This window comes from Anthonomus grandis, chromosome 3 (genome assembly GCF_022605725.1).
Source record: "Anthonomus grandis grandis chromosome 3, icAntGran1.3, whole genome shotgun sequence".
Classification (NCBI taxonomy): domain Eukaryota; kingdom Metazoa; phylum Arthropoda; class Insecta; order Coleoptera; family Curculionidae; genus Anthonomus; species Anthonomus grandis.
The window spans coordinates 16,841,065-16,863,570 of NC_065548.1; the positions used below are offsets into that span (position 1 = coordinate 16,841,065).

The 22,506-nt window shown below is 30.5% G+C and overlaps 1 protein-coding gene across 3 annotated transcripts in view; it reads right to left on the reverse strand.

Annotated features, from left to right (window-relative positions):
- LOC126734519 (peripheral plasma membrane protein CASK) overlaps nt 1–22,506 on the reverse strand; it is a 681,912-nt gene that overhangs the window by 590,496 nt on the left and 68,910 nt on the right. For all 3 annotated transcript variants that reach the window (XM_050438187.1, XM_050438189.1, XM_050438188.1), the window contains exons 4-5: nt 20,709–20,786; nt 13,676–13,854 (exon numbers count right to left, since the gene is read on the reverse strand). In XM_050438187.1, coding sequence (XP_050294144.1) covers nt 13,676–13,854; nt 20,709–20,786 — 257 coding nt within the window. The remainder of the gene's footprint in view (nt 1–13,675; nt 13,855–20,708; nt 20,787–22,506) is intronic.

Below are 22,506 nucleotides of genomic sequence, written 5' to 3' on the forward strand. Positions count from 1 at the left end.
CCGATAGTCTTATATAAACTTTAATTTTTAGTAATATGTTGCTGTATTTTTTTCAATATTATTCTTTTAGTTTATTTTAGCACATCATGTGGTATTATTTATTGCTACGTTGTCCAAAAATTTAAAACGTTCCTATGCATAGTTTTCCCATACTGAATAGATTTATTCCCGCTGAAACTCCTTTAAAAAGAAGTGTATAAATAAACACAACCTTCCGGAATTTCTAAAAAGCTGGTATACCAAGATTGTTTCTTTACACAAAGATTCATTTAGACACCAGTTTTTTTAACCCGGCTGGTAAATAGAACTTAACGACCATATTTGATGTTTTCACTTTCTAATAAACACATTTTTTGTTGTAACTTTAGTTAGAGACGTGATATCAAAATGTGGTTTTTACTAAATTATTAAGCTTTGTTCTCCGCTCTTAATACCGTAAAAAAACATACATGGTTGCATTTGAGTTTCTTAAAATAATCAGTCGAATAGCGTAAGTTAGAAGTAGACGCCCCCTAGCGGGTTTTAGGAAAATTTTCCAATAATATCTTTTTGGTAGAAAAATAAAGCAATAAAAGAGCTTTTAAATAAAAATTGTTTTTAAAAAATCCGTGCAGCCAAAGCCTACTTCTTACTATTTTTCTCATTTAAGGTAGAAACGCTCCCCACCACTTTATTTGACATTTGACAGAAATGGTTGTCAAAACATTTTTGTCAGGAATACTTTGTAGATTATTTCGATAATATTTTGGGATGCAAGTTATTTAAGGTTTTTTGGAAAAAATAGACTTTAAAGTTTTTAAGTAGCTAGAACGCTCTCTAGCGGTTGACCAATGAACTTCAAAATATTTTCCAGCTATTTTTTTTGGGCCACTCTTATACTTAATTTTTTTTTCAACGCTCTACGATTATTGGGGCCTGAGATACAGCCGAGGAACATTCTTAATGGGACACCCTGTACATATGTTGTACAACTTACCAAATACATGATAAATAGGACCATGCCTCGATTATAGAGAACCGTTTACACAAGTTCATCATAAGATAGAACCTGTGTGGCATAGTCCTTCAAAAACCTTAAAAGTAAAAAAAGATTTTCTTAATAAATCGTATCATATGTTAAGTAATCATATATCTTAAGTAATCGAGTATCATATTTAAGTATTTAAGTAAGGCAAAACAGGCGGGGTTCTGGATATGCAGGAAAGGTAAAATAATTAATATTTATAACAATAATAACTAGACGGCAATAGAAGATCGAGCGGCTCAGGTCTTTTAATTTTTATTATAGATTAAGTATTGTTTTTTGAGAATCAAGCAGTTTATTTTTTGAATATATTTTTTAAATGCAGTAAACGGAAAACTTTTGCAATTAGCCGGAAGTCTATTCCAAAGTTGAGAGGCGACAAAAACAAAAGATTTTTGAAAATTTGCTGTTCTATGTTGTGGTATTCTAAATAAATTTATAAATCTAGTGTTATGCTCATGAAGAAAATTTGTAAAATTGTTAGGTAAATATAATTTTAGCTCCTTAGGTTTTATAACTTTATACACGAAAGAATACATGTGATATTTTCTACGATATTTAGAATTAAGTTATTGTTTAAATAAGGAGAAATGTGACTTCTAAATGGAATTTTGTAAGAAAAACGCATACAACAATTCTGAAGTTTTTGTATTGAGTAAGCGGAGTCTTCAGTCAATGAATCCGAATATACCATATCACAATAATCAAATAAGGATAAAACAAGTGTGTTACATAAAAAATATTTACTTTTAGTGTAGACCGTCGTAGGTCGAGGTGCTATTATTTAAATAAAACACCCCTTTCAATAAAACACGAAATATATTTTAAAACGACTGTTTCTAACAAAGATAAGAAGGGAACTACCATTATATTTTTTTTAAAGATCATTTTACAAGAACTGTAGAACAAAGAAATCACTGTATTATACAAAAATAAAAGAAGTGCTGAATATTAAATACGCTAGACCCTCAGCCGTGAGTGTTTACATTATCGGCATTGGGATAAAGAAAATAATTACTGTGGCGGTCTCCTAATCGTCGGAGTCGAAAAGATTGATGTATTGATAATGGTTCTTGGGTGATATGACCACACGGCCATCCTGCAGCCCTTACGTCCTCGTAAGGATTCGGTAAAAGAAGAATTATATACATAAATAGAAGAGGTTGCCAGAATTTTTGCCAGAGGTGGCGATCACTTTTGTCTGAGATAACGATAAACTTTACTTGAGATAGCAATGGATTTTACTTGAAATGGCGATCAGTTTTGCCTGAGATGGCGATAAGTTTTGCCTGAGCTGGCGATCAGTTTTACCTAAGATGGCGATCAGTTTTGCCTAAAATGGCGATCAATTTTGGCTGAGATCGCGATCAATTTTACCTAAGATGGCGATCAATTTTGCCTAAGATGGCGATCAGTCTTACCTAAGATGGCGATCAATTTTGCCTCAGATGGCGATCAATTTTGCCTAAGATGGCAATCAGTTTTGCCTAAGGTGTGTTAAGCAAGATACGATTAAGATTGACTATGGATTTACCTTAACTTTTTTGAATTTCAAACGGCTTGATGTTTTCCAAGCAAACTGTTCCCTCGTAAGGTCTTTGTGATGTTTCTGTGTGAATGTCCTCTTTGACACGATACCTATCAATCGGCAATACCTCGATAATTCGAAAGGATCCTCTAAATTTTGGAAGTAACTTTTTACTTTTGTTATTGACCGGAAAACTAGTAACTTTTGTCATCACTAAGTCCCCAACTGAGAAGAACTGAGGTGGAGATCTTTTCTTGTTGAATGTTAGGTTTTGTTTCATTCGATTTTCATCCAGATTTTTGGCGGCTATTTTTCGACTTTTAGTAACATCTAAAGGTTCTTCGTCAGATATGGCATGTAGATCACAGTCAGTTTTAAGATTAAACCCAAACAAAAGTTCTGAGGGTAAGTAGGTGAACTTGGAGAATCCGTCCACAATCACCAGAAGATATTTATTGCCATTTTCTGTTTCTATCAACGGACCTAAGTGGTCTATGTGAAGAGTGTGGTATGGCCTAGCATACTTGGGTATGGAATGAAGATAACCTGGTCGTTTACCGCTATGCTCCTTATGATAGAGACAGTGTAGACAAGCACCGATATATTTCTTAACAAATCGGTTCATTTTTAGAAACCAGTATGAACGTTTGATTCTATCAATGGTTTTATCAAAAGAAAAATGACCAATATCGTCATGATTAGCCTTAACGATTTGCCACCTACATAGTTTGGGGACTACTATTCTGAGACCGAATGGAGTTATTCGGAATAACTTGTTTCCTCAAAGATCGAAATGATCAAAAATTTCTTTTTTATTTTCATTGTCACCGCTTGATAAAATTTCTTTAATTTCTTTTATGTCCTTATCAGAGTCTTGTGCCTCTCGTAAATAATCATTTTCTGTTATAAGCTGTACTTGTTTTGTATTAACTTCTATATTATTTTGAAAGTTACGGCTTAATGCATCGACATGCTGCATTTGAGAACCTGACACATTTGAAAATTAAAATCTTGAAGAAAAAGAATCCAATGCGCAATGCGTGGAATAATTGTTCGTTTATTCCAGGCATTTTTAACTGCGTTGCAGTCCGTAAAAATAGTAAATTCATTTCCCATTAGATAAAATCGAAATTTTTCAAGAGTTTTAACGATTGCTAATAGCTCTAGCTCAAAGGAATGATAGTTTTTTTCTAAGTCAATTGTTTGCTTACTGAAAAATGCTACAGGGTGTTCAAGGCCATTTTCTTTTTGCACGAGGATACCAGCAAATTCATCCCTACTAGCATCCGTATAAACTATTATGGGTAATTGCGGATTAAAAAGTGCCAAGATCGGTTTTGAAGTTATTTGTTCTTTTAAACTATGTACAATTTTGGAGTCCAAGACCATTTTGAATTTTTCTTAAAAAGAAAGAGAATAAAAATAAATTTAAATATATTTAAATAAAAAGGTGCTGATATACGAGCAAAGTCTTTAAATCGATAAATTATGTAAATAATAAATTGGCGGAAGTATCCCACCAAGCCTAGAAATTGATGTTGACTTTTGGGATAAGGAAAGTTTGAAACCGAAAGTATTTTTGAATCAGAGGGTGATATTTTATTAAAACTTATTTCATAACCTAAATAATTAAGTTTTTCTAGCAAAAAGAAAGACTTTTTTAATTTGATAGTTAAACCATAATTTTTTACAATTTCTAGTACTTTGCTCAAAATTTCAACACCTTCATAAATTGTTTTGGAGGGGATCAGCAGATCATCTAAATATGGTACCACCTTATAGCAACGAAGAGGAGAAAATATTTCATTCATAAACTGTTGAAACACCGAAGGAGCATTACATAGTCCAAAAGGGACTATCAAGTATTCGTAATGTCCTTCGGGTGTTGCAAAAGCTGTTTAAGGAATAGATTCGTTACTTATAGGGATCTGATGATACCCCGAAGCCAAATCTAAACTTGTAAAATATTTAGATAATGGTTCTTGGGTGATATGACCACATTAGGAGGTAAATGATTTTTTAAGCCGTAAAGTTTTCTTAAGCGCATGTATGCAATTTTGAGCTTATTCTTTATATGTGTTTGAAATGAAATAAGTCATCAAGGTATACTCCTAAGTTTTTGACCTCTCGTACTAGTTCTGTAACGTTAACGTTACGATTCTTCATAATCTTTATAAAATATTACTTCTAGAATCCTGTTATATAAACAAGTACAAAAATATTACTAAAAAGGGTGACCAGCAAAATATTTTGCAAAATTATATCCTAAAATCTATCCTTATAATCTTAAACACAAGAATTGTTCCGTGTGTAATCTACTTGTTTCTTCTCCAAATGCAGGTTTTAAGTATTTGATTTAGAAAAATATTTCTGTCTTTTTTTGTTATTTATATACTTTTTTTTTTTTATATACGTACATGTACATAACTAATAGATGTCAAGACTAATACTATAGTTTAATTTTAAGTTTTTTTTTGTGGATTTTTTACGTGAAAAGATCCATACTGAATGTTTTATGCTTCTGGTTAACTTTGTATTCCTTGTTAAATATTTTAAGTTCTGTAATTATATAACCGTAGCTTTGTTTGCGTATTTGTTTGTATCCTAGGTTCGTATTAATAATAATAATAATAATAATAATAATAATAATAATAATAATAATAATAATAATAATGATAATAATAATAATAATAATGATAATAATAATAATAATATTGTGTTTATTTTGTAAATCATATAAAACAATGCGATACATAAATATATATAATATTAATTTTGTTGTTTTTTGATTTCCAAAAGGGAGCCAAAAACAATTAAAAGAAAGATCAAGTCTGACTCCAAAAAAAAAAAAAGAATTAAAAAACAAATATACAATTGAAAAATATTATATACTACCACTGTTGCCCGCAGAAAACTAAGCAAAACGTATAAAAAGAAATACATATATACATACATACATATTGTAAACCTTGATCACATAAGACGTAACCAAACACCATGCTACTAAAGCAGTAATTTTACCTTTTTTTTAAAAGAGCCCTCCGATAAAGCTTTTAGATCTGTAGGAATGTCTTTATAAAGTTGATAAAAGTTATAAGAAAAAAACTGGTCTTGTGAAGTGGTGGAGTAATTAACCGTTTAAATCTTAATTTTAAGTTATGAATGTCTGTTCGGTATTTAATCTTCTCTACCAAGTAAGGAGGATACTTATTTAGTATAGTTTTTTGAAATAAAACCAAAGAATGTAATTTGCGTCTCTTCGCCATATTTAACCAGTTACAGTCTTTTAGTTTAGGAGAGACCGGCTAATACTTTCTAATTCCATAGATCTACCTTAAACAAGATTTTTGTACGCGTTGAATCTTTTGTATTTCAGTAAAATCTAGACAATGTGAGTAGACCACATCACAAAGGTTAAAACTAAAGTGTCAGTCAAATTAATTTTTAAAGATTGCGATAATGAATGTGTAACTTCGCAACTCGATATCCAAATACAACCCTAAACTTTTTGAAAATTTCTCACAAGATAAATAATCATCACCTATACTTATGATTATAAAAGATTCAACACTCTCCTTGTTTCTACCAAAAATCATAAGTTTTGACTTAGATGGGTTAATAAGATTATGACGATTTGAAAATGATAACAATATATTAAGATCCTCGTTTATGACTTTCTCTGCATTAATATATTTAGATGGAAAAAAAGAAAAATAAAGTTGTGTATCATCGGCATATTGGTGTACCCAGAATTTTAGGCAATTAGTGAGGTTACTAGTATAAATATTAAAGAGTAAAGGGCCCAAAATTGAGCCTTATGGAACACCACAACTCACCCTGCCATATTCTGATCTGCCATCTAATGTTTCAACAAACTGAAATCTATTTGAAAGATAATCCATTAAAAGTACAATTGCGTGCTCTGAAAACCCAACAAAATTTAAGATCGAAGAAAAGAGTTCATGGTTTATAGAGTCAAATGCCTTAGAAAAGTCTAATAGAATTAAAGCTGTGCATTTGCTGTCATCGGCAGCCCTAATTACATCATCAGTTTGTTGTAACTTTAAAAAAAAATTAATTTTATCATTTTGTTTTCTTTCTGAAGAAGTCTCAAATCCGAGACGAAACGTCATGCCATGACAAATAAAAGTAAAGAGAAATTGAGGTTGTACATTTTGAAATTTTTAATTTATCAAAAAGTAAACCCTCGGCTGTTTTCTTAAAAATCTTATTAGTTACCTAAGATACAAAAATCTGTCATTTTAAATTAGTTTAATTGTTTTTTAATAATGATAATATGAAGTCTACTAAATTACATTATAACTACTAGAGAAGATCAGACTTAGACTATGAGGAGGTCAAGATCGAATTCAGAAATATGGTGGAATTTCATTATTTGACTAACTTACATTTCTAGCTCCAACATCTATTGATTTTTATCATGCTCTTGAGGCCATTCTCGTAATGGATTTTTTCTATAATGAGCTTGGGCTTAAAAAATTGTTTTAAGTCTTAGTTTTATTTTTTGCTATAGGTTCCTAAGGCCTGAATTTTATCTACTTTTAAAAAAACTCATGGCATGGCAATGGCAGAAATGACTTAACTCAATCGCATCTACACCTAGTTCTTCAAGTTGCATCTTGGATTAATTATTGCACTGGCAAAAATAATCTTTAGATATAAATATTTAAATAACGACCCTGCGAATGCTATTCTCTAAATTAACGAGAAATGTGAATTTACTTTGGTTTTAAGAATCGAAGATGTATATAAAATATGTAGTTATTAAATTTAAAAAAAAAAGGGAATCCTTAAAAAACTAATAATATATGAAAATTAAACTAGCTATACTTTTTTGTTGGATGTTTATACGAATGCTCTATTCCCTAGGCTATTATCCACTCTATTACCGTGTGTTACTTCGCACATTCGACCCTTGCAAAGAATATAGAGAGGCTTATTAAAGATAACAATTACATTATAACATCAATAAATGCGACGGCACGTTTTTAAAAAGTTAGTCCCAGTTATAACAGATATTTAGATTTCGAACTTCTTCAAGTGAGTCCGTTACTGTGACTCGACATTAATATCTATATAAATACTAAAATCTGTTATAAAATGCATAATCTATGCTTCTAGTGATTTATTATTTTTTATTAAGATAAATCGTACCTTAGTTAAATTTTATAAGTACGCAAGTCTAAACCAGGTCGAATTTTAAGGTCCAGTCGACACGTGATTTTTCATTGTCCTTTCTTTCGTCCCAAGCCCCTTCCCACTTCTAGTTGGTAGTTTAATGATCCGATTTACGCTGGTACCTAGGTCGGATGTATCATGGGAGAAGAAAACTAGGGCCCGATAATAAAATTACCTAACCTCACTTTACACATTTAAATAAAAACTAAAAATCTTCACCTTGGAATGCACCAAAGTAGGAGACACGATATATGAATGTATGGTCTAGATATCCAGTCTAAAGAAGAAAGGAACCGACTTAGGTCAATTAACATAATTTGAGGTTTATTGGATCATGATACTAAAGAAAAATACAAATTAACTTGCAGCAGATGTTTGTTACACAAAAGCTCATTTTTAATAGAGCTTAAAAGATACATGAGTAAATAATTATAATATTAGTGGTACATTTATAGCTAGTAGTGTAGTAAGAAATCAAAACGCATGCGAAGAGGAAGGATAAATTATATTAAAACAGATTTGCCAGATAAAGGCTTACTTTGGCTTATAAGGCATAGCAACATATAGGATTTTACCAAATAAGTTAATTAGTGCCCTTTAATCTAAAATGGGTAAGCAAATTACAAATTCTCTTGGAACTATTGATTCCACCCCTAGAAAGTTGATTGGCGTTTAACTAATAACTCTTGACACTGCATTAGCAAATTGCGTTTTTCCATCTAATTTTACTAATCCCGTAGGACTCTTAAACAAACACTAATTAACTTTGTAGACGATCGCTAAACCATTCGAGCAAAAACAAAAACTTGGAACCTTGTATAAATACCGGCTTTTTTATTTTTAAAATCTTTGTATATTTTTCAAATCTGCATAATGAATAAATTTTTAAACTTGTATCTGCAAAAGTCGCTTTACCAACTGAAATTTATATCTTACAATCCTGGCTCTATTTCATCCCACTATCGCAAATTTGCTGGAACAACCCTTAATGAGAACTAGTAGCTAAGTTTTTTATAGAGTTTCTGGCCCTATAACTTCTGAAAATCGATGTTTATAGCAAGTTTGTATATAAAGAAATAACTACTAGAAATGCCCTTTTTTTAGAGAGTCAATTTTTAATTAAATATAGAGGAGTTGATACTTTTGAAGTGGTCTAGACAAAAAAATAATAACTCATCCCATTTATTTAAATTACGCAGCAAGATTTGCCATGAATAAAGTAATATTTTTTTTTAAAAGACCATATGAAGTTAAAGTAGGTCGATTTTAAATTACTATAACTAGTTTAGTAATCAACGACTATTTTTGGACAAATTATTTGAAAATATTAAAAAGCATTCAAAGTCATCCAGGATGACCTCCTTAGATTTGATGTCTTGCGCAATTATAATACGCTGATAATCAATGTAAAATCAAGAAAATTCAATTAAATACAGTTTAGTAAAAAACAAAGTCCTACCTAAAAAAAAGCCTAACCTAAAAAAGACTATGGAATAACACTCTGTGGAACTAGTATGGATGATGTGTATGATCTTGGTGTATGTAATCTTCGATCTTAAACTCATCTTTGTAAATTACGCAATCCTGTAAGATGCCTTAAAAATATAAGGGGTATTTTGAAACAAAACCAAGAATTCAGTTGCTTGGCATGATTGTCAAACTGTGCAACATGTTCTTATTTTTAGAATGTGCAAAAAGAAAAATTTATAAAAAATCAATTTTAATGATATAAAATATAGTTTAGCGGTTCATCATAGCGTTAGGTCATATGCTTATCATACACATAGATCAAGAAAGAGAATCTTTCAATACTTTTAAATGAACGAGTTTAGCGTTTTTTTTTTAATCTGAAATTGATTTTCTATCAATTAGGTAGAAAATACATTAACATAATTAATGTCGTTTATAGGGTAAAGTTGAGACAGATGACGCACCTTTTTTTATTGCGTGATAAAGTTTATAGTTCTAACATTGGGAGACAATAAATAAAAACCACATTTAAATGTTTAAGTTTATATGTGAAAAATGTATTATTTGGATTCAATAAATCATGTTTTCCTGTCAATAACATTTTTTTTCCTTATTATGTATTTGGCAATCTCACCCATCCTATATGGGTGTGTTGACGCCGACCGGGTGGGTGTTATTGCTTATGAGCTTAATAAAAATTAAAAAAAAAGTTAAAAATGTGTAAGAAAAATGTAAGTATGAAGCTCACATTAAATATAGGTAGCGTAAATAAAATAAAAAAAGTAACAGAAAGAATTCTAGACAATATGAATTAAATATTAACATGGCTATTTTTTAAAAACTAATTTAGCACATAACATGCAATGTTGTTCATATGGGGTGCAGGAAAAAACATGAACCCATCTCTCACATTTAACACATTTTATCCAGTCTACAGTGGTTGTTTGGTCGTACTTTTCTAAGCAACCAACACATTCATTCTCATCAAAAATCTCGTCATCGTTGGAATCATTAATTGAAAAATCATCATCATTATCTGATAATGACGACTGACTTTCAACTAATTTGCGTTTGGCAGAATTAAGAGCACTCACGCGAGAAAGTGAGGGTGCTTTTATTTTGTTGGTTTTGCTTCTGTTTTTCTAATTTTTTGGCTTCAAGTTTTTTGAGTCTCTTCTCTTTTTTTTCCAGAATGTTGATAGGGCTAGTTAGGTCTTGGGCAGACTGTTTTCCTCTATTTGGATTCTTTGAAGCTACGATCTTGGGAACAGGAGAAATATCTTCTAAAATCTTCGAAGGCGTCCAATCAGATGTACAAGCGACAGGCACTGCAGAATGATTATCCAATGTCTTAAGAGGGGAAGAGTTTAAACTTGTCAATGCTACATTGGGTGTTAATGTGTTAATGTGGATTGAGGAAGACCAGTTTCTGAGCGTTCACTTGGTAAATTTTGAGAAGGTAATTCATTTTCCTCGGCAGAAAGAAAAGCATGATCTGGGATAGCAGATGGTTTCAAGGGGTAAATTCCTGTAGCACGAAATCCTGATATTCCAATCTCAGTTGTTGCTACACGTGTCCAAGAATCAGCAAAAAGTTTCCCAAAATGTCTGCGTTCAATACGTTTGCCTGGATTTGCCCTTATAAATTCAGCACAAGCACGTTTAAAGTAACTTTTCAGTGGCTTAAAAAAAGAGCGATCAAGGGGTTGTAAAAAATGGGTAGTATGGCTGGGCAGGTACAATAATAAAATGCCATTTTCCAGGGCAGTTTCTAGCATTTCATAGGAGTTCATATGAGAACCATGACCATCTAAAATCAGGGGACACTTTCCAGCTGGCTTCCTGGGTATGAAGTCATTTGTTAGCCAATCCATGAACAGCTCTTCACAAATATAAGCAGACTTTTTTCTCATTTGAATTATGGCTCCGGGCGGCATATTTTCTTCCCAAACTTGTTGCCCCCTAAAAATACAATATGGTGGTAAAAATGAACCTTCTGTATTACAGCAACCCACAAGAGTTATAGTCTCTCCTCTTTCTTGACCTTTAATAACATGAATATCTTGACTTCCTTTTGCAGCGATAACTTTTCCAGGATCATTGTTAAGCTGTAAGCCACTTTCATCCATATTAAAAATATTCAGGCAAGGCTTATTTACCAAATCATTATCTGCTAACATTTTTAATAATAATTGAAAATAATTATTAACCTTTTCTTTATTTAGCCCTTGAGCTCTTGCTAGAGAGACGCCCTCTGCTTTTCTTATAGAAAGGCTCTTATTTCGATTTAAAAAAAGTTTCAATCAATCTTTTCCGGCCATATGGGCTTGTGTATTGAACTTACTTTCGATACCCAATGATTTTGCTAAATTGTAGGTAGAATTCTGTTCTTGTTGGTGCAAATCCAGAATTTTGTTTTTATGCATTCTAAATCTTAGCGTTCTTGCAGGAATATTATTTTCTCTTGCAGCCTGTCTTATTGAAACGTTTCTGACTCTTACAGCTTCTACAGCTTTTAGCAAGTCTTCTTTTATCCATTTGCCCCTTGAACGTTTTCTAGGACTGTAAAATGTTGGCATTTTGAAGGATCTGAAAATAAACATTGGCTTAAAAAAGTAAACAAATTTTTATAAATTATGCGTCATCTATCCCAGACGAGATGACGCACCTATATTATTCTATATGTTATGAAGTAAACGCACTCGCCTTAATATAAGCACGTTACTAACATAACCTAGTTTTTCCTACCTCAAGTATTTTTTTTGGTTATTTACGAACTTTGGTTAAAATAAAATATTTTTTAACATGTTCCGAAACTCCGTGGTACTTACCAATTAGAAAAAATATACTGCACCTATATTTTAACGCCTATTTATATGAAAAAACAAGAGAAACTGAAAACAGTACCAGCTCTACCACATGGCGTGCACGACTAATAAATTGGGTATGGTTACACCGTAATTTTGGCTCTGCATCTGTCCCGGCACGTCATCTCTCCCAACTTTACCCTACTATACAAATCTTTTTAAAAGTTTTACTAGTGGGGTAAGCAAAGTAGTTAAGGTAATCAAAAATTGGATTAAGAAAATGTTAGTTCATAGTATAAAAAATTAATTGAGAATATATAGGAATGGTTTAAAGAATTAGAACACTATTTAGAAGATTGATATAGAATGAACTGCGATAAACAGTAAATTTTAAAGGAATTCTTGGTCTTAGGGTTTAATTCAAAAAGGCTTCCTTCTTAGTCAAGATTCCTTTTCAGCATTGACCAATTTACTCTCACTATGTAAAAATTGAAAGATTCGTTGAAAGCATCATCACAATTACCGAATCTTAACATTAATGGTTCATTAGATATTGGATAAGCAACCAATTTTCAGAGTAAAATTGATCTTATACACAATTTGTGCATCTTTTCAAGGACTTTACCATGGTAATTTTGACATAAAATATATGATAATATCTAACAATGTAAACTCTTATGGTTTGGCCCCATGCTAGAAAATGCAGCACGTCCCTCGAAACAATTTATCTTACGAGGTCGAACTCTTAGAGGTAGTGATCAATCCATCAGGTTTATCCCGCTTTATTCTGTGAAAATTTTTTTATGTTGTTTGTTGCACTCATACCTTTTGCATTATTATTTTTCTTTGCATTTTTATACTTTTTATGTTTAAAGAATACAATTATTTCGGCGTAATTTCTACTTAAAAACCTCGATGACCATGTATTATTTTTCAACATGATTGGCTTGATACTTAACTTAACCTATCAATATAACTAATTAATTTAGGTCATATCTGCTAAACAGAGTTAATACAGATTGGAGGTAAACTAATTATCTCTAACTATTAAATATATTTTCTAATTAAGCATCTGTTATAATATATGTCAGGGAAAATTACATGTTGTATTACAAGGGAGTAATTTAGGGCATAATGGACTATAACCTGTGTCTGCACTTACAAGTTAAAGGATATATCAATTTACTTTCATTTTAAATTTATCAAAAATTCTTAAATCAGAATAACACTAAAATTATTATATCATAATAACTCGCTTTATGTAATATTTAAGAAGCATGAGGCTGGTAGCTTAATTTTTCTATTATGGAAATCAGGGTACATTATTTTGAATTAAATTATGAATTTTATATTTTATTATATTAAATTTTATTTTCTATTTTGCCTAGTTTAATTCGAGGTGTTACAATATCGAACGCCTTACTTAAGTGAAAAAATATAAATATAACCAAAGTCTGCAAGAAACATTGTATAAACATATTTAGGTTTTCTCAATTAGTTTCAAGGCACTTTAAGGTTCATAAGTTTAATTAACAACGAATTTTTTCTAATACCCATTTGTTCTATATCCAAATCTCAGCAGTTTTTAATTAAAAAAATTGACAACACAATTGACAAGTCAATTAAAACAGAATGCAATCTACTTACCAGGAACGTTATTGAAATGTTTGTCAGGTAACTGAACAGCAATCCCAAAGCCGCCCAATTTAACCGGTGCCGAGTTTTCTTTAGTGGCCAGCAGAATGCTTTCGGGACTTATGTCTCGATGAATGATGTCGTTTTCGTGGCAATACCGGAGAGCCTCCAGGATTTGCCGCATGTAATGGCTATAATATAAAGGAAATACGAGTGTTTATTTCTGGTTGAAAGTCAGTGCAATAAGGGTCTATCAGGGGAAGGTTTATCTTTATGCCTTTGCGCTACCTATACAGAAAGGTTTTGATGAAGGTAATATACAAGAAGGTTTGGGTCTAATGGCTTTTATGAATAATAGTTTTCTTTGTTAAGTAATAATATATCACAAATGTGAATAAAGCAAATTAATTAAATATAACTAACTTACTTACTAAATGTACTAATTTACAAATGATGTGTCATGGGGCAATTAAATGCTTAAACAAAATTTAGGCTTATTTAAAGCAGATTAATCTTTCACAAGTTTGAATTGTATTTTTGTCTAAATTTTAATTGTTTCAGGGATACATTCTCCGAAATAGTTAATTTGCCAAATTTCAATGTTTTTCTTTAGTTATTCGTGTACACTGTATCCCTTTTCGGCTGCTATTTCATCAAATATTTAAGGCAGAAAATAAATAAGCTACTGCTTTTTATTTCTTTTTTAGTTTATTTTTATTTCTAAGCTTCATGGCAAAAATTCAAAGTTTCACTTAAGTTAGAAAAAAGTAATTAAAAGTAACTAATATATTTATATAGTTAGATAATTTATATAATTAGAAATTGAATTTTTACATAAGTTAGTCAAAGCAGACTTATAATAAATAAAATATTTTCTATGATGTATATTTTTTATGATTAAGATAATACATGAAAATAATGAATAAAATTCCAATAAAAAATATAAAAGAAAAACGAAATTTGGATAACTAGTACAATTTTAATAAAAAAATGGGTGACAAATAATAAGTAATAAAATTATTGTATTTAAATGGAAATTTTTTAAAGTTAGTAGTACTTTGTCCCATTTGGCAATGCGTAGGTATACAAACATACTTATAGATACATATTTTTTTAAACAAATTTAATATAAAACTAAGTGAATAATAAAACACAATATTAATAGAACTTTGTTCTGTGTTTTTTAGATAAATGATAAATTTAGGAGTATTATTTAATTAAAAGTATTGTGATAGGTCATGAAAATAAGAGATATTTCCAAATAGGAAGAAAATTAATGAGAGCATTTTGCAAATTGAGTAAAATTACAATTGGCTGTTTTCTAAAATTGTTGTTCAAATTGACCAAAAACAAAATTTGTAAAGACTATTCTTTAGTATATTCTATTTTTTAATTAATAGGAATATTGCTTGCATTATCTGTTACTTTTTGATATTTTTGAATAAGTAGACATTTCCAAATAAGATATTCTTTTGAAGATCACTTAAAATATTATGATTAGATATTTTCTGGAATCCTTCAACCAAGCTATTAAACTCTATGTAGAAATATCTAACTATAATAGATTTTTACTTTTTTTCTAACTTACACAGGGCCTAAAATAAGATACCTCTATTAAAAAAGAAACTTTTCATTTTAGCCTTATATCACATTAATTTGTTTATTTTTGTTGGTGATTTTTTATTGAAAATTTAAATAAAAAGTGGAAAAGGTTGGAGAAAACCGCAAGGTTCTATCGTTAATAGTAAGAGACGTCCCTTGTAATTACAACCAGAATGGGACACAGTTCAGGTGCTAATAATTATATGTTTTGTAAATCTCTAGATATTTTACTACAAATACAGTAAAAAAAGAAACAATGTCGCTTTGGAAATAAGAATTTCAAAGGATTGCCATACTTGTAAACCATACAAACCATTCAAAACATTATTAGGTCGTAGTGTCTTAGCTCTTTACAGTAAATTGAAAACAGCATGGAATATAGAACAGTAATAAAATGTTAAAATTATATAATCTGCAACGATTGTTTGATACTTTGATTGTTTCATATTTTTAGGTTGATAGACTAAATTTTTTTAAAGTAAAGGCATAGTTTAGCAACCTGGCTAAAAATCCTATACCTTTTTTTGAGACGCTACATAAATTATTACTTGTTGTGAATGAAAATAAATTTATTCATATATAATTGTATTCCTATAAGTATAAGATTAACCACCTTACAATACAATAACTATTGTCTATTTATGGGAACAATATTATATTTTTTTAACAGCATATTTTCCATATATAGAACATTGCATTATTCGTAAAATTGTCCATGTTGGTGTTGGTGACCTGGATTTTACTCTGGGTGAGTCTTCTTCGTTTACAATAGTAAAATATTGGATAACAAATTAAATAATGAAGAAAATCCACAAAGCGGTACTGGATCGTCGACTAAAAAGGCGCGAGCTAGCAAACATAGTAGGCATTTGAAAAAGTGCGGTACATCACATATTATCTGAAAATTTAGATATAAGAAAGATAGTCGTGAAGATATTTTAATGCAGCGATGTTTCACAGCAACAATGCTGAATCTTTGCGTTGTTTCATAACCATGGATGAAACGTGGATTAAATCTGAAACCAAAGAACAATTAAAACAACGGATTGAAAAAGGGAGAGCCCAAAGAAGACGAAAACCATTTCATCTACAGGCATGGTCATGGCGTCGGCTTTTGAGGATACGCATGGAATAATTCTCGTTGAATATCTTGAAAAAGGTAAAATTATCAAAGGCGAGTATTACGCCAACTTATTAAAACGTTTGAGCGAACAAATTAAGCAAAAGTGGATGCATTTGGCTAAGAAGAAACTGTTTTGTCATCGAGACAATGCACCAGCTCACAAATCCGTCAATGCCATAGCCAAAAATAACCAATTAAAGTTTAAACTGCTGCCTCATGCACCCTATTTACCAAATTGAGCCTTCGCGGATTATTTTAAAAAAATGAAACAAAATTAAAAAAATGACTAAGTGGTCAGCGATTTTCCGATGATCATTCTCAATTGATCATCTCATCGATCATTTTCAAAAAGTACCTAAATTGACAAATATTTTTTATTCTAAAATCGTTAATAAGGAATCAAGAAATCATTCCAAACGAGTATAAAAATTGCCAAAAAAAAAAGTTGAAAATTCTTAAGCATCTTCCAAATTCAGCAACAGATATCCCAAAAATTGTTTTATTTAAAAATATTTATGGTTTAATTAAGATACTTCTGGAGTTATCCGATATCACGCTAAAATACATGGTCCTCCAGAGATCTAAAAGCCCAATATCCCACTAGCCCAATCGTTCGCAGCAGGATATCCACTAAATTCCCTTGCATAATAGATTAAACAGGTTTTGAAGCCACTTACTGGGAAAACTGACAACTTTATTCTGGATTCGTCTCAATTTATCTAGATAATAATAATAAAATTAAGAATGTTAACTAAGTTTGCAAATTCGGGCAGCCTCAATATGTGTCTCAGATTTTTTTCGAATGACGATCTACTTTCAGATCTATGATCACTAGTCAGAAAATGTCTCACTAAGATATATTTTTAATAAAACGGCGAAACTTCTAAGCAATTGTTAAATGATACAATGATTCTCTTCTTTTTCCTGTTATAGTCAATATATTTATGGAACACTTCAAATAAAAAAGCTATCGCCAAAAATGGCAAACGAATAAGGTAGTTGCAATGGTTTTCCTACCTTACATTAAAAATTTTTCAAACTTTTTACTTTTTTATTTCAAATTGCAGTTATTGCCATAAAAAATTTGATATCTAATTAATAATGTACATAATAGATAAAAGAACAGTACAGATTGTGAAAAATTAGTCCCAGAATTAATTTAGAAATCTACATCTTAAAGTTAATGTAATGGAAAGTTATTGCACAAGTATTGGAACCTAGCGCGCGTGAGATACTCTCCAATGACATGGTCTGCAGTTTCTTCCAAATTCCAAAACAAACAATACTCCGGTTATACTCTGTAATATCTACGGTATAAAGATGACTTTTTAAGTCCTTAAGTAAGTATCTAAAATTCCTTACTTGCCAAATTTCGCATTTAGCAGTTTTGCGGATCCCAGCATAACAAAGGAGTCCCAGAAATATAATAAGCTTATATTTAACTTTAACTTTATTATTATGATATTAAACATATTAAAAATGAAGCTGGCCATTCTCTTACTACTGATCCATTGATTACTGAGAAGTTTAACAAATTCTTTAGTTCTAGGGTGTCTAACTTGGCCAGCAAAATAAATAATTCTAATGACTACAACTTTCCTAGTATAAAGGCCAACAATAACTTCTTTTTAAACCCTATTCTGCCTACTGATCTTTATTAATTCATTAAAGTACAAAACCTCTAGCACTGTTGATAATATTTCTAATAAAATAATTAAACTAAATTATAAACCTCTGTTAAAACCGTTGACTTATTTAATAAACCAATTTTTTCATTTGGCATTTATCCTGATATTCTTAAAAAAACAATTATTATCCCCCTTTTCAAGGCTGGTAGTAGGGAAGAACCGTCTAATTATAGACCAATTGCTCTTACTAGTTCAGTTAGTAAATTAATTGAAAAATTCCTAAAATTACGACTCACTCAATTTATAAATAAGTATCATTTGTTATCTAATGAGCAGTATGGCTTTAGGGAAAATTGCAGTACAGAGGATTCACTGTGCTCCACCATATTTTGCTGAAACGTTTAAGTGATCTGGGTATAATTGGATTACCATATCAATTATTAAAATTGTTTTTAGAAAACAGGCAACAGCAGGTAAAAATTAATGAAACAGTGAGTTCTGGACGTGCGGTGGAGGATGGTGTGTCACAGGATACTGTGCTTGGGCCTCTTTTATTTACACTGTACATCAAGGGTCTTTTTTCAGTTATCCCAAAAGATAGTGTGGTATGTTTTGCTGATGACACCTGCTTAATAATTGAAGATAGCAGTTGGGAGGGAGTCAAAAATAAAGCTGAATCATTAATATCAAGGGTAAAAAATTGGTTTGATTTCAGTCTGCGAACTTTAAATACCGACAAAACAAAGTTTATGTGTTATGCCAAAAATAGGCATAACACATAAACTTTGAATGATATTGCCAGGTTACACTACATTAAGAATTCATAACATTGATTGTCAAAATTACAATTTTTGCCAATGTAACACTAAAATTGATTGTGTCAATAGTTTAAAATATTTGGGAGTATTTTTTGACAACTTACTAAAATGGGATGTACATATTAATTACATAATTGGTAAAATACGTAAGTTGTTGTATAAGTTTTACATATTAAGGCATTATTTATTAAAAAGACAATCTTGTCATTGTATAAAACTCTAGCGGAGTCTGTACTTGGTTATGGTATAAGTGTATGGGGTGCTTCTTATAGGTCTGTTCTTGATCCTCTTGTTATTGCTCAAAAAGCATTGCTGAAAATTTGCTTATTTAAAAATAATTTGTACCCATCAACTGATTTGTTTAGTGAGGCAGGAGTTTTTCAGCTGCATCACATTTATGTAAATTCAGTTACAAGACTTCTTTGTAATAATAAAATAGCTAAAAGTAGACCAGTATTGCCTTTGGCAACCAGGTTTCAAAGTAACAATCCTCTATCCTTTCTAAAATAAATTTTACTTTTACTAAAAGATCGTTAATTTATACAGCTCCAAAAATTTACAATATGCCTCTTGATTTGAGAAATAAACCTTATGCCAGCATCAAGTATAGAATAAAAACTTGGATCATTCATATTAATATTGAGCAATTGTTTGGTTAATGTTAATTGTTGCTAGCTTGTAATCACTATACTGTTTACATAATATTAGATTTTATTTTGTCTGAACTTGATATATCTATATATTTTGAATGGGAACACGCACAAACTTAGTAGTTAATTGTGTTTCCAGCTGTATTATTAGTTACTTTGTATTATTGTTTTTTCGAAATAAACATTATTATTATTATTATTATTATTATTATTATTACAAATTTTTAACGTATAAGTAATAATTTTCTAAAAAAACTATGGCAGCCTTAGTAAATGAGTCATATGATTATCAAAAAAAGTTGCACAGACGGGTACATATTTCCTTATCTCCAGATTTATAAAAGAAAATTGTATTTAAATAAAAAAAATTTAACTTTTTTGTATATATAGGTCCAAAGAATAAAAACTCTAAAACTAAGGTTTTATTAGTCCTTCTTCGATATTAAGTCATTACAAAAATTGCTTTGGATAATTAATATTATATAAACACGTGAGAGATGTAGAATCTGAAAAATAAACAGTTCTATTGGCAGTGGCATCTATTGTGTGTCCTCCATATAGTCTCAAGAAGTAATTGTATCAAACGTTTCTAAAGCAATTTCTAAAACGCTTTTGTGAAGAAAAACCTCACAATAAACTCGCAGGAACTATATGAGATATATAAAATAAATAGCAAAATTCTAAGTTCTTCGAGATATTTCATAAGTAGGTTAGTACAAAAATGATCATGAATAGGAACAAAATACTAATTTATATAATCAAAGAACTATTTTTTTTTCTAATTTAGAATCATCGCTCATGTCTCTCTCTCTACATTTTTTACACTCTTTGATATACATAATAAAGTAGAAAAGTATGTTTCCTAAAGTTCAGCCATAAAAATCAGGGAAGAAAAAACTTTAAAAACAGCCTCAACAAAGGGCTGAAGATTGTCCTAATAATGATGCATTAGCATGTAACTTTTGTGATAATTTAAAAAAGAAAAAGGGAACAAAACTTAAGTTTCATTCTTTTAGACTACATTAAATATTAAAACTATAATTAGATCTAATTAGAACTAATATAATATAATTTCCTATTAATTAAATTCCCATAAAATGCAGCGAGAAATAAGTGCTCAGCATGTCAATTAATTTTTTATCTGTTATTATAGGAATTAAAATATTTAAAAAATTACATAAACATGTAGAATAAATTGATTAATTACGGGACATTTAAATTTACCTTGCAACAGATTCACTGTAAGCAAATCCTTGAGTGGCTCTCTGTACTACTTCGAAGCACAAGTCTGATCCATCCATGCTATAATAAAGAAAAAATATATTAATAAGATGTTTAACTTGAACATTAAAAAAAAGTTAGTCAATCGTTAAAAGTTATTATATACTATTGTGTTCGTCTTGTACTTTTCCCTGTAAATGTTTTTAATCAATATAATGAAATGATAAAAGACACTGAGACACTGTATACACTGAGAAACAGACTATTTCAAATGAATTCAATAACTTCTATAGCGACCTAGGTGAGAATCTCGCTAAAAAGATTAAAAACTTGCCAAACTATAAGAACGACATTCAATATCTAGAAAATTCTATGGTTAACATTTTCAAAAGTTTTTGAACGGTTAATTAAAAAAAGAATGACAAATTTCTTAACAAAATTTAATGTATTATCAGACTAGCAATTTGGTTTCACGGAGGGAAGATATACGCAGGATGCAATTAAACTTTTAACATCATAAATATCTGATGCACTAGATAAAAGTGAAGCTTGCTTATGCATGTTCGTGAATCTTTCTATGGTATTTGATACTGTCTATCATAAGATACTCTTCAAAAAACTACACAGCTGTGAACTCCGAGGCAAAGTTTTCGATTTGCTTAAAAGCTACCTTACAAATAGAACGCAGCGTGTTGACTTTAATGGAACCATAAGCAGTGTTGCGAAATCAATTTCTCAACACAGACAAATTAAATTTGTCTCAAATAATAACTACAGTCTACAAAAACTCTCCGATACCTGGAATTGGTGTCTGGGTCTGTCTTGCCCCGATCAAGCCGCGGCGACACGAAATTTACCCCGCACCACACCCAGTATGACGATAAATGCAAACCAGGCAAGATCTCTGCTCCGTCCAGCCAGCGACGTAAAATCAAAAACCCAAAACATCGAAGTCGATGTTAATTTTGTTTCACATAAGTTGATCTTCTTAAAGAGTTAGTTAACAGTTTGTGTCTTTTGACGGAAATGGTGCAAACCTTTCCCGTACATATCTTTAAATGGGAAAGATCTGTTTCCTGTATGTAATAATTTAAATAAAAAGCAAATTTATGTTGCGAAATTGAGCGTTGCAGTTAAAATCGTTGTAAACTAGCTATTAAATTGCCTTTAAGTTAAAGCATATTATTTTGTGGGCGCTTCGTAAGAATTGTGAACAGAAAAGTCAACATTTACAACATTTTCCATGAACAGTTTTAATAACTAGTGAGGAGGCTGTTACTGAACCGAGGACAAGACTATTGAACATTTTGTGGAAGCGTATAGTGTGGAAGCAGCAGTGTATTGGATTTTGTTTTTCTGTGTCTTCACATAGAAACAAGGTACCTTTGTAATTTTCACTTGTGTGTTTTATTTTAAACAATAATAATTTTGTTACGTTATTTGTATTAAGGCCAAAGGGTTTAATTTAGTTAATTACTTTTGTCTTGGTGTTTAATTAAATTTAAAATTTATTTTTATTCGAGTGCTTGCTGGAATGAGTGTGTTTACTTAGTAATAAGTTTTAGGTTTTTAGTTGTTTAAAGAAAATTACCGTTTTTATATTTAATATAAGATATTTAGGAGAAAATTTGATGGAAATTTTATTTACTAGCCTTATGTCAGTCCTTTCGTAGTGGCGTGTTAATATTAAGGTATTAGCACAATCTCTTTAAACCTCTACTAAGTTTAATGTTTAAACTCTAGTCACGAAGTTTAAATATGGTCCTTCGAGCCGGATGTTCCATCAAGTTTTCTAAATAAA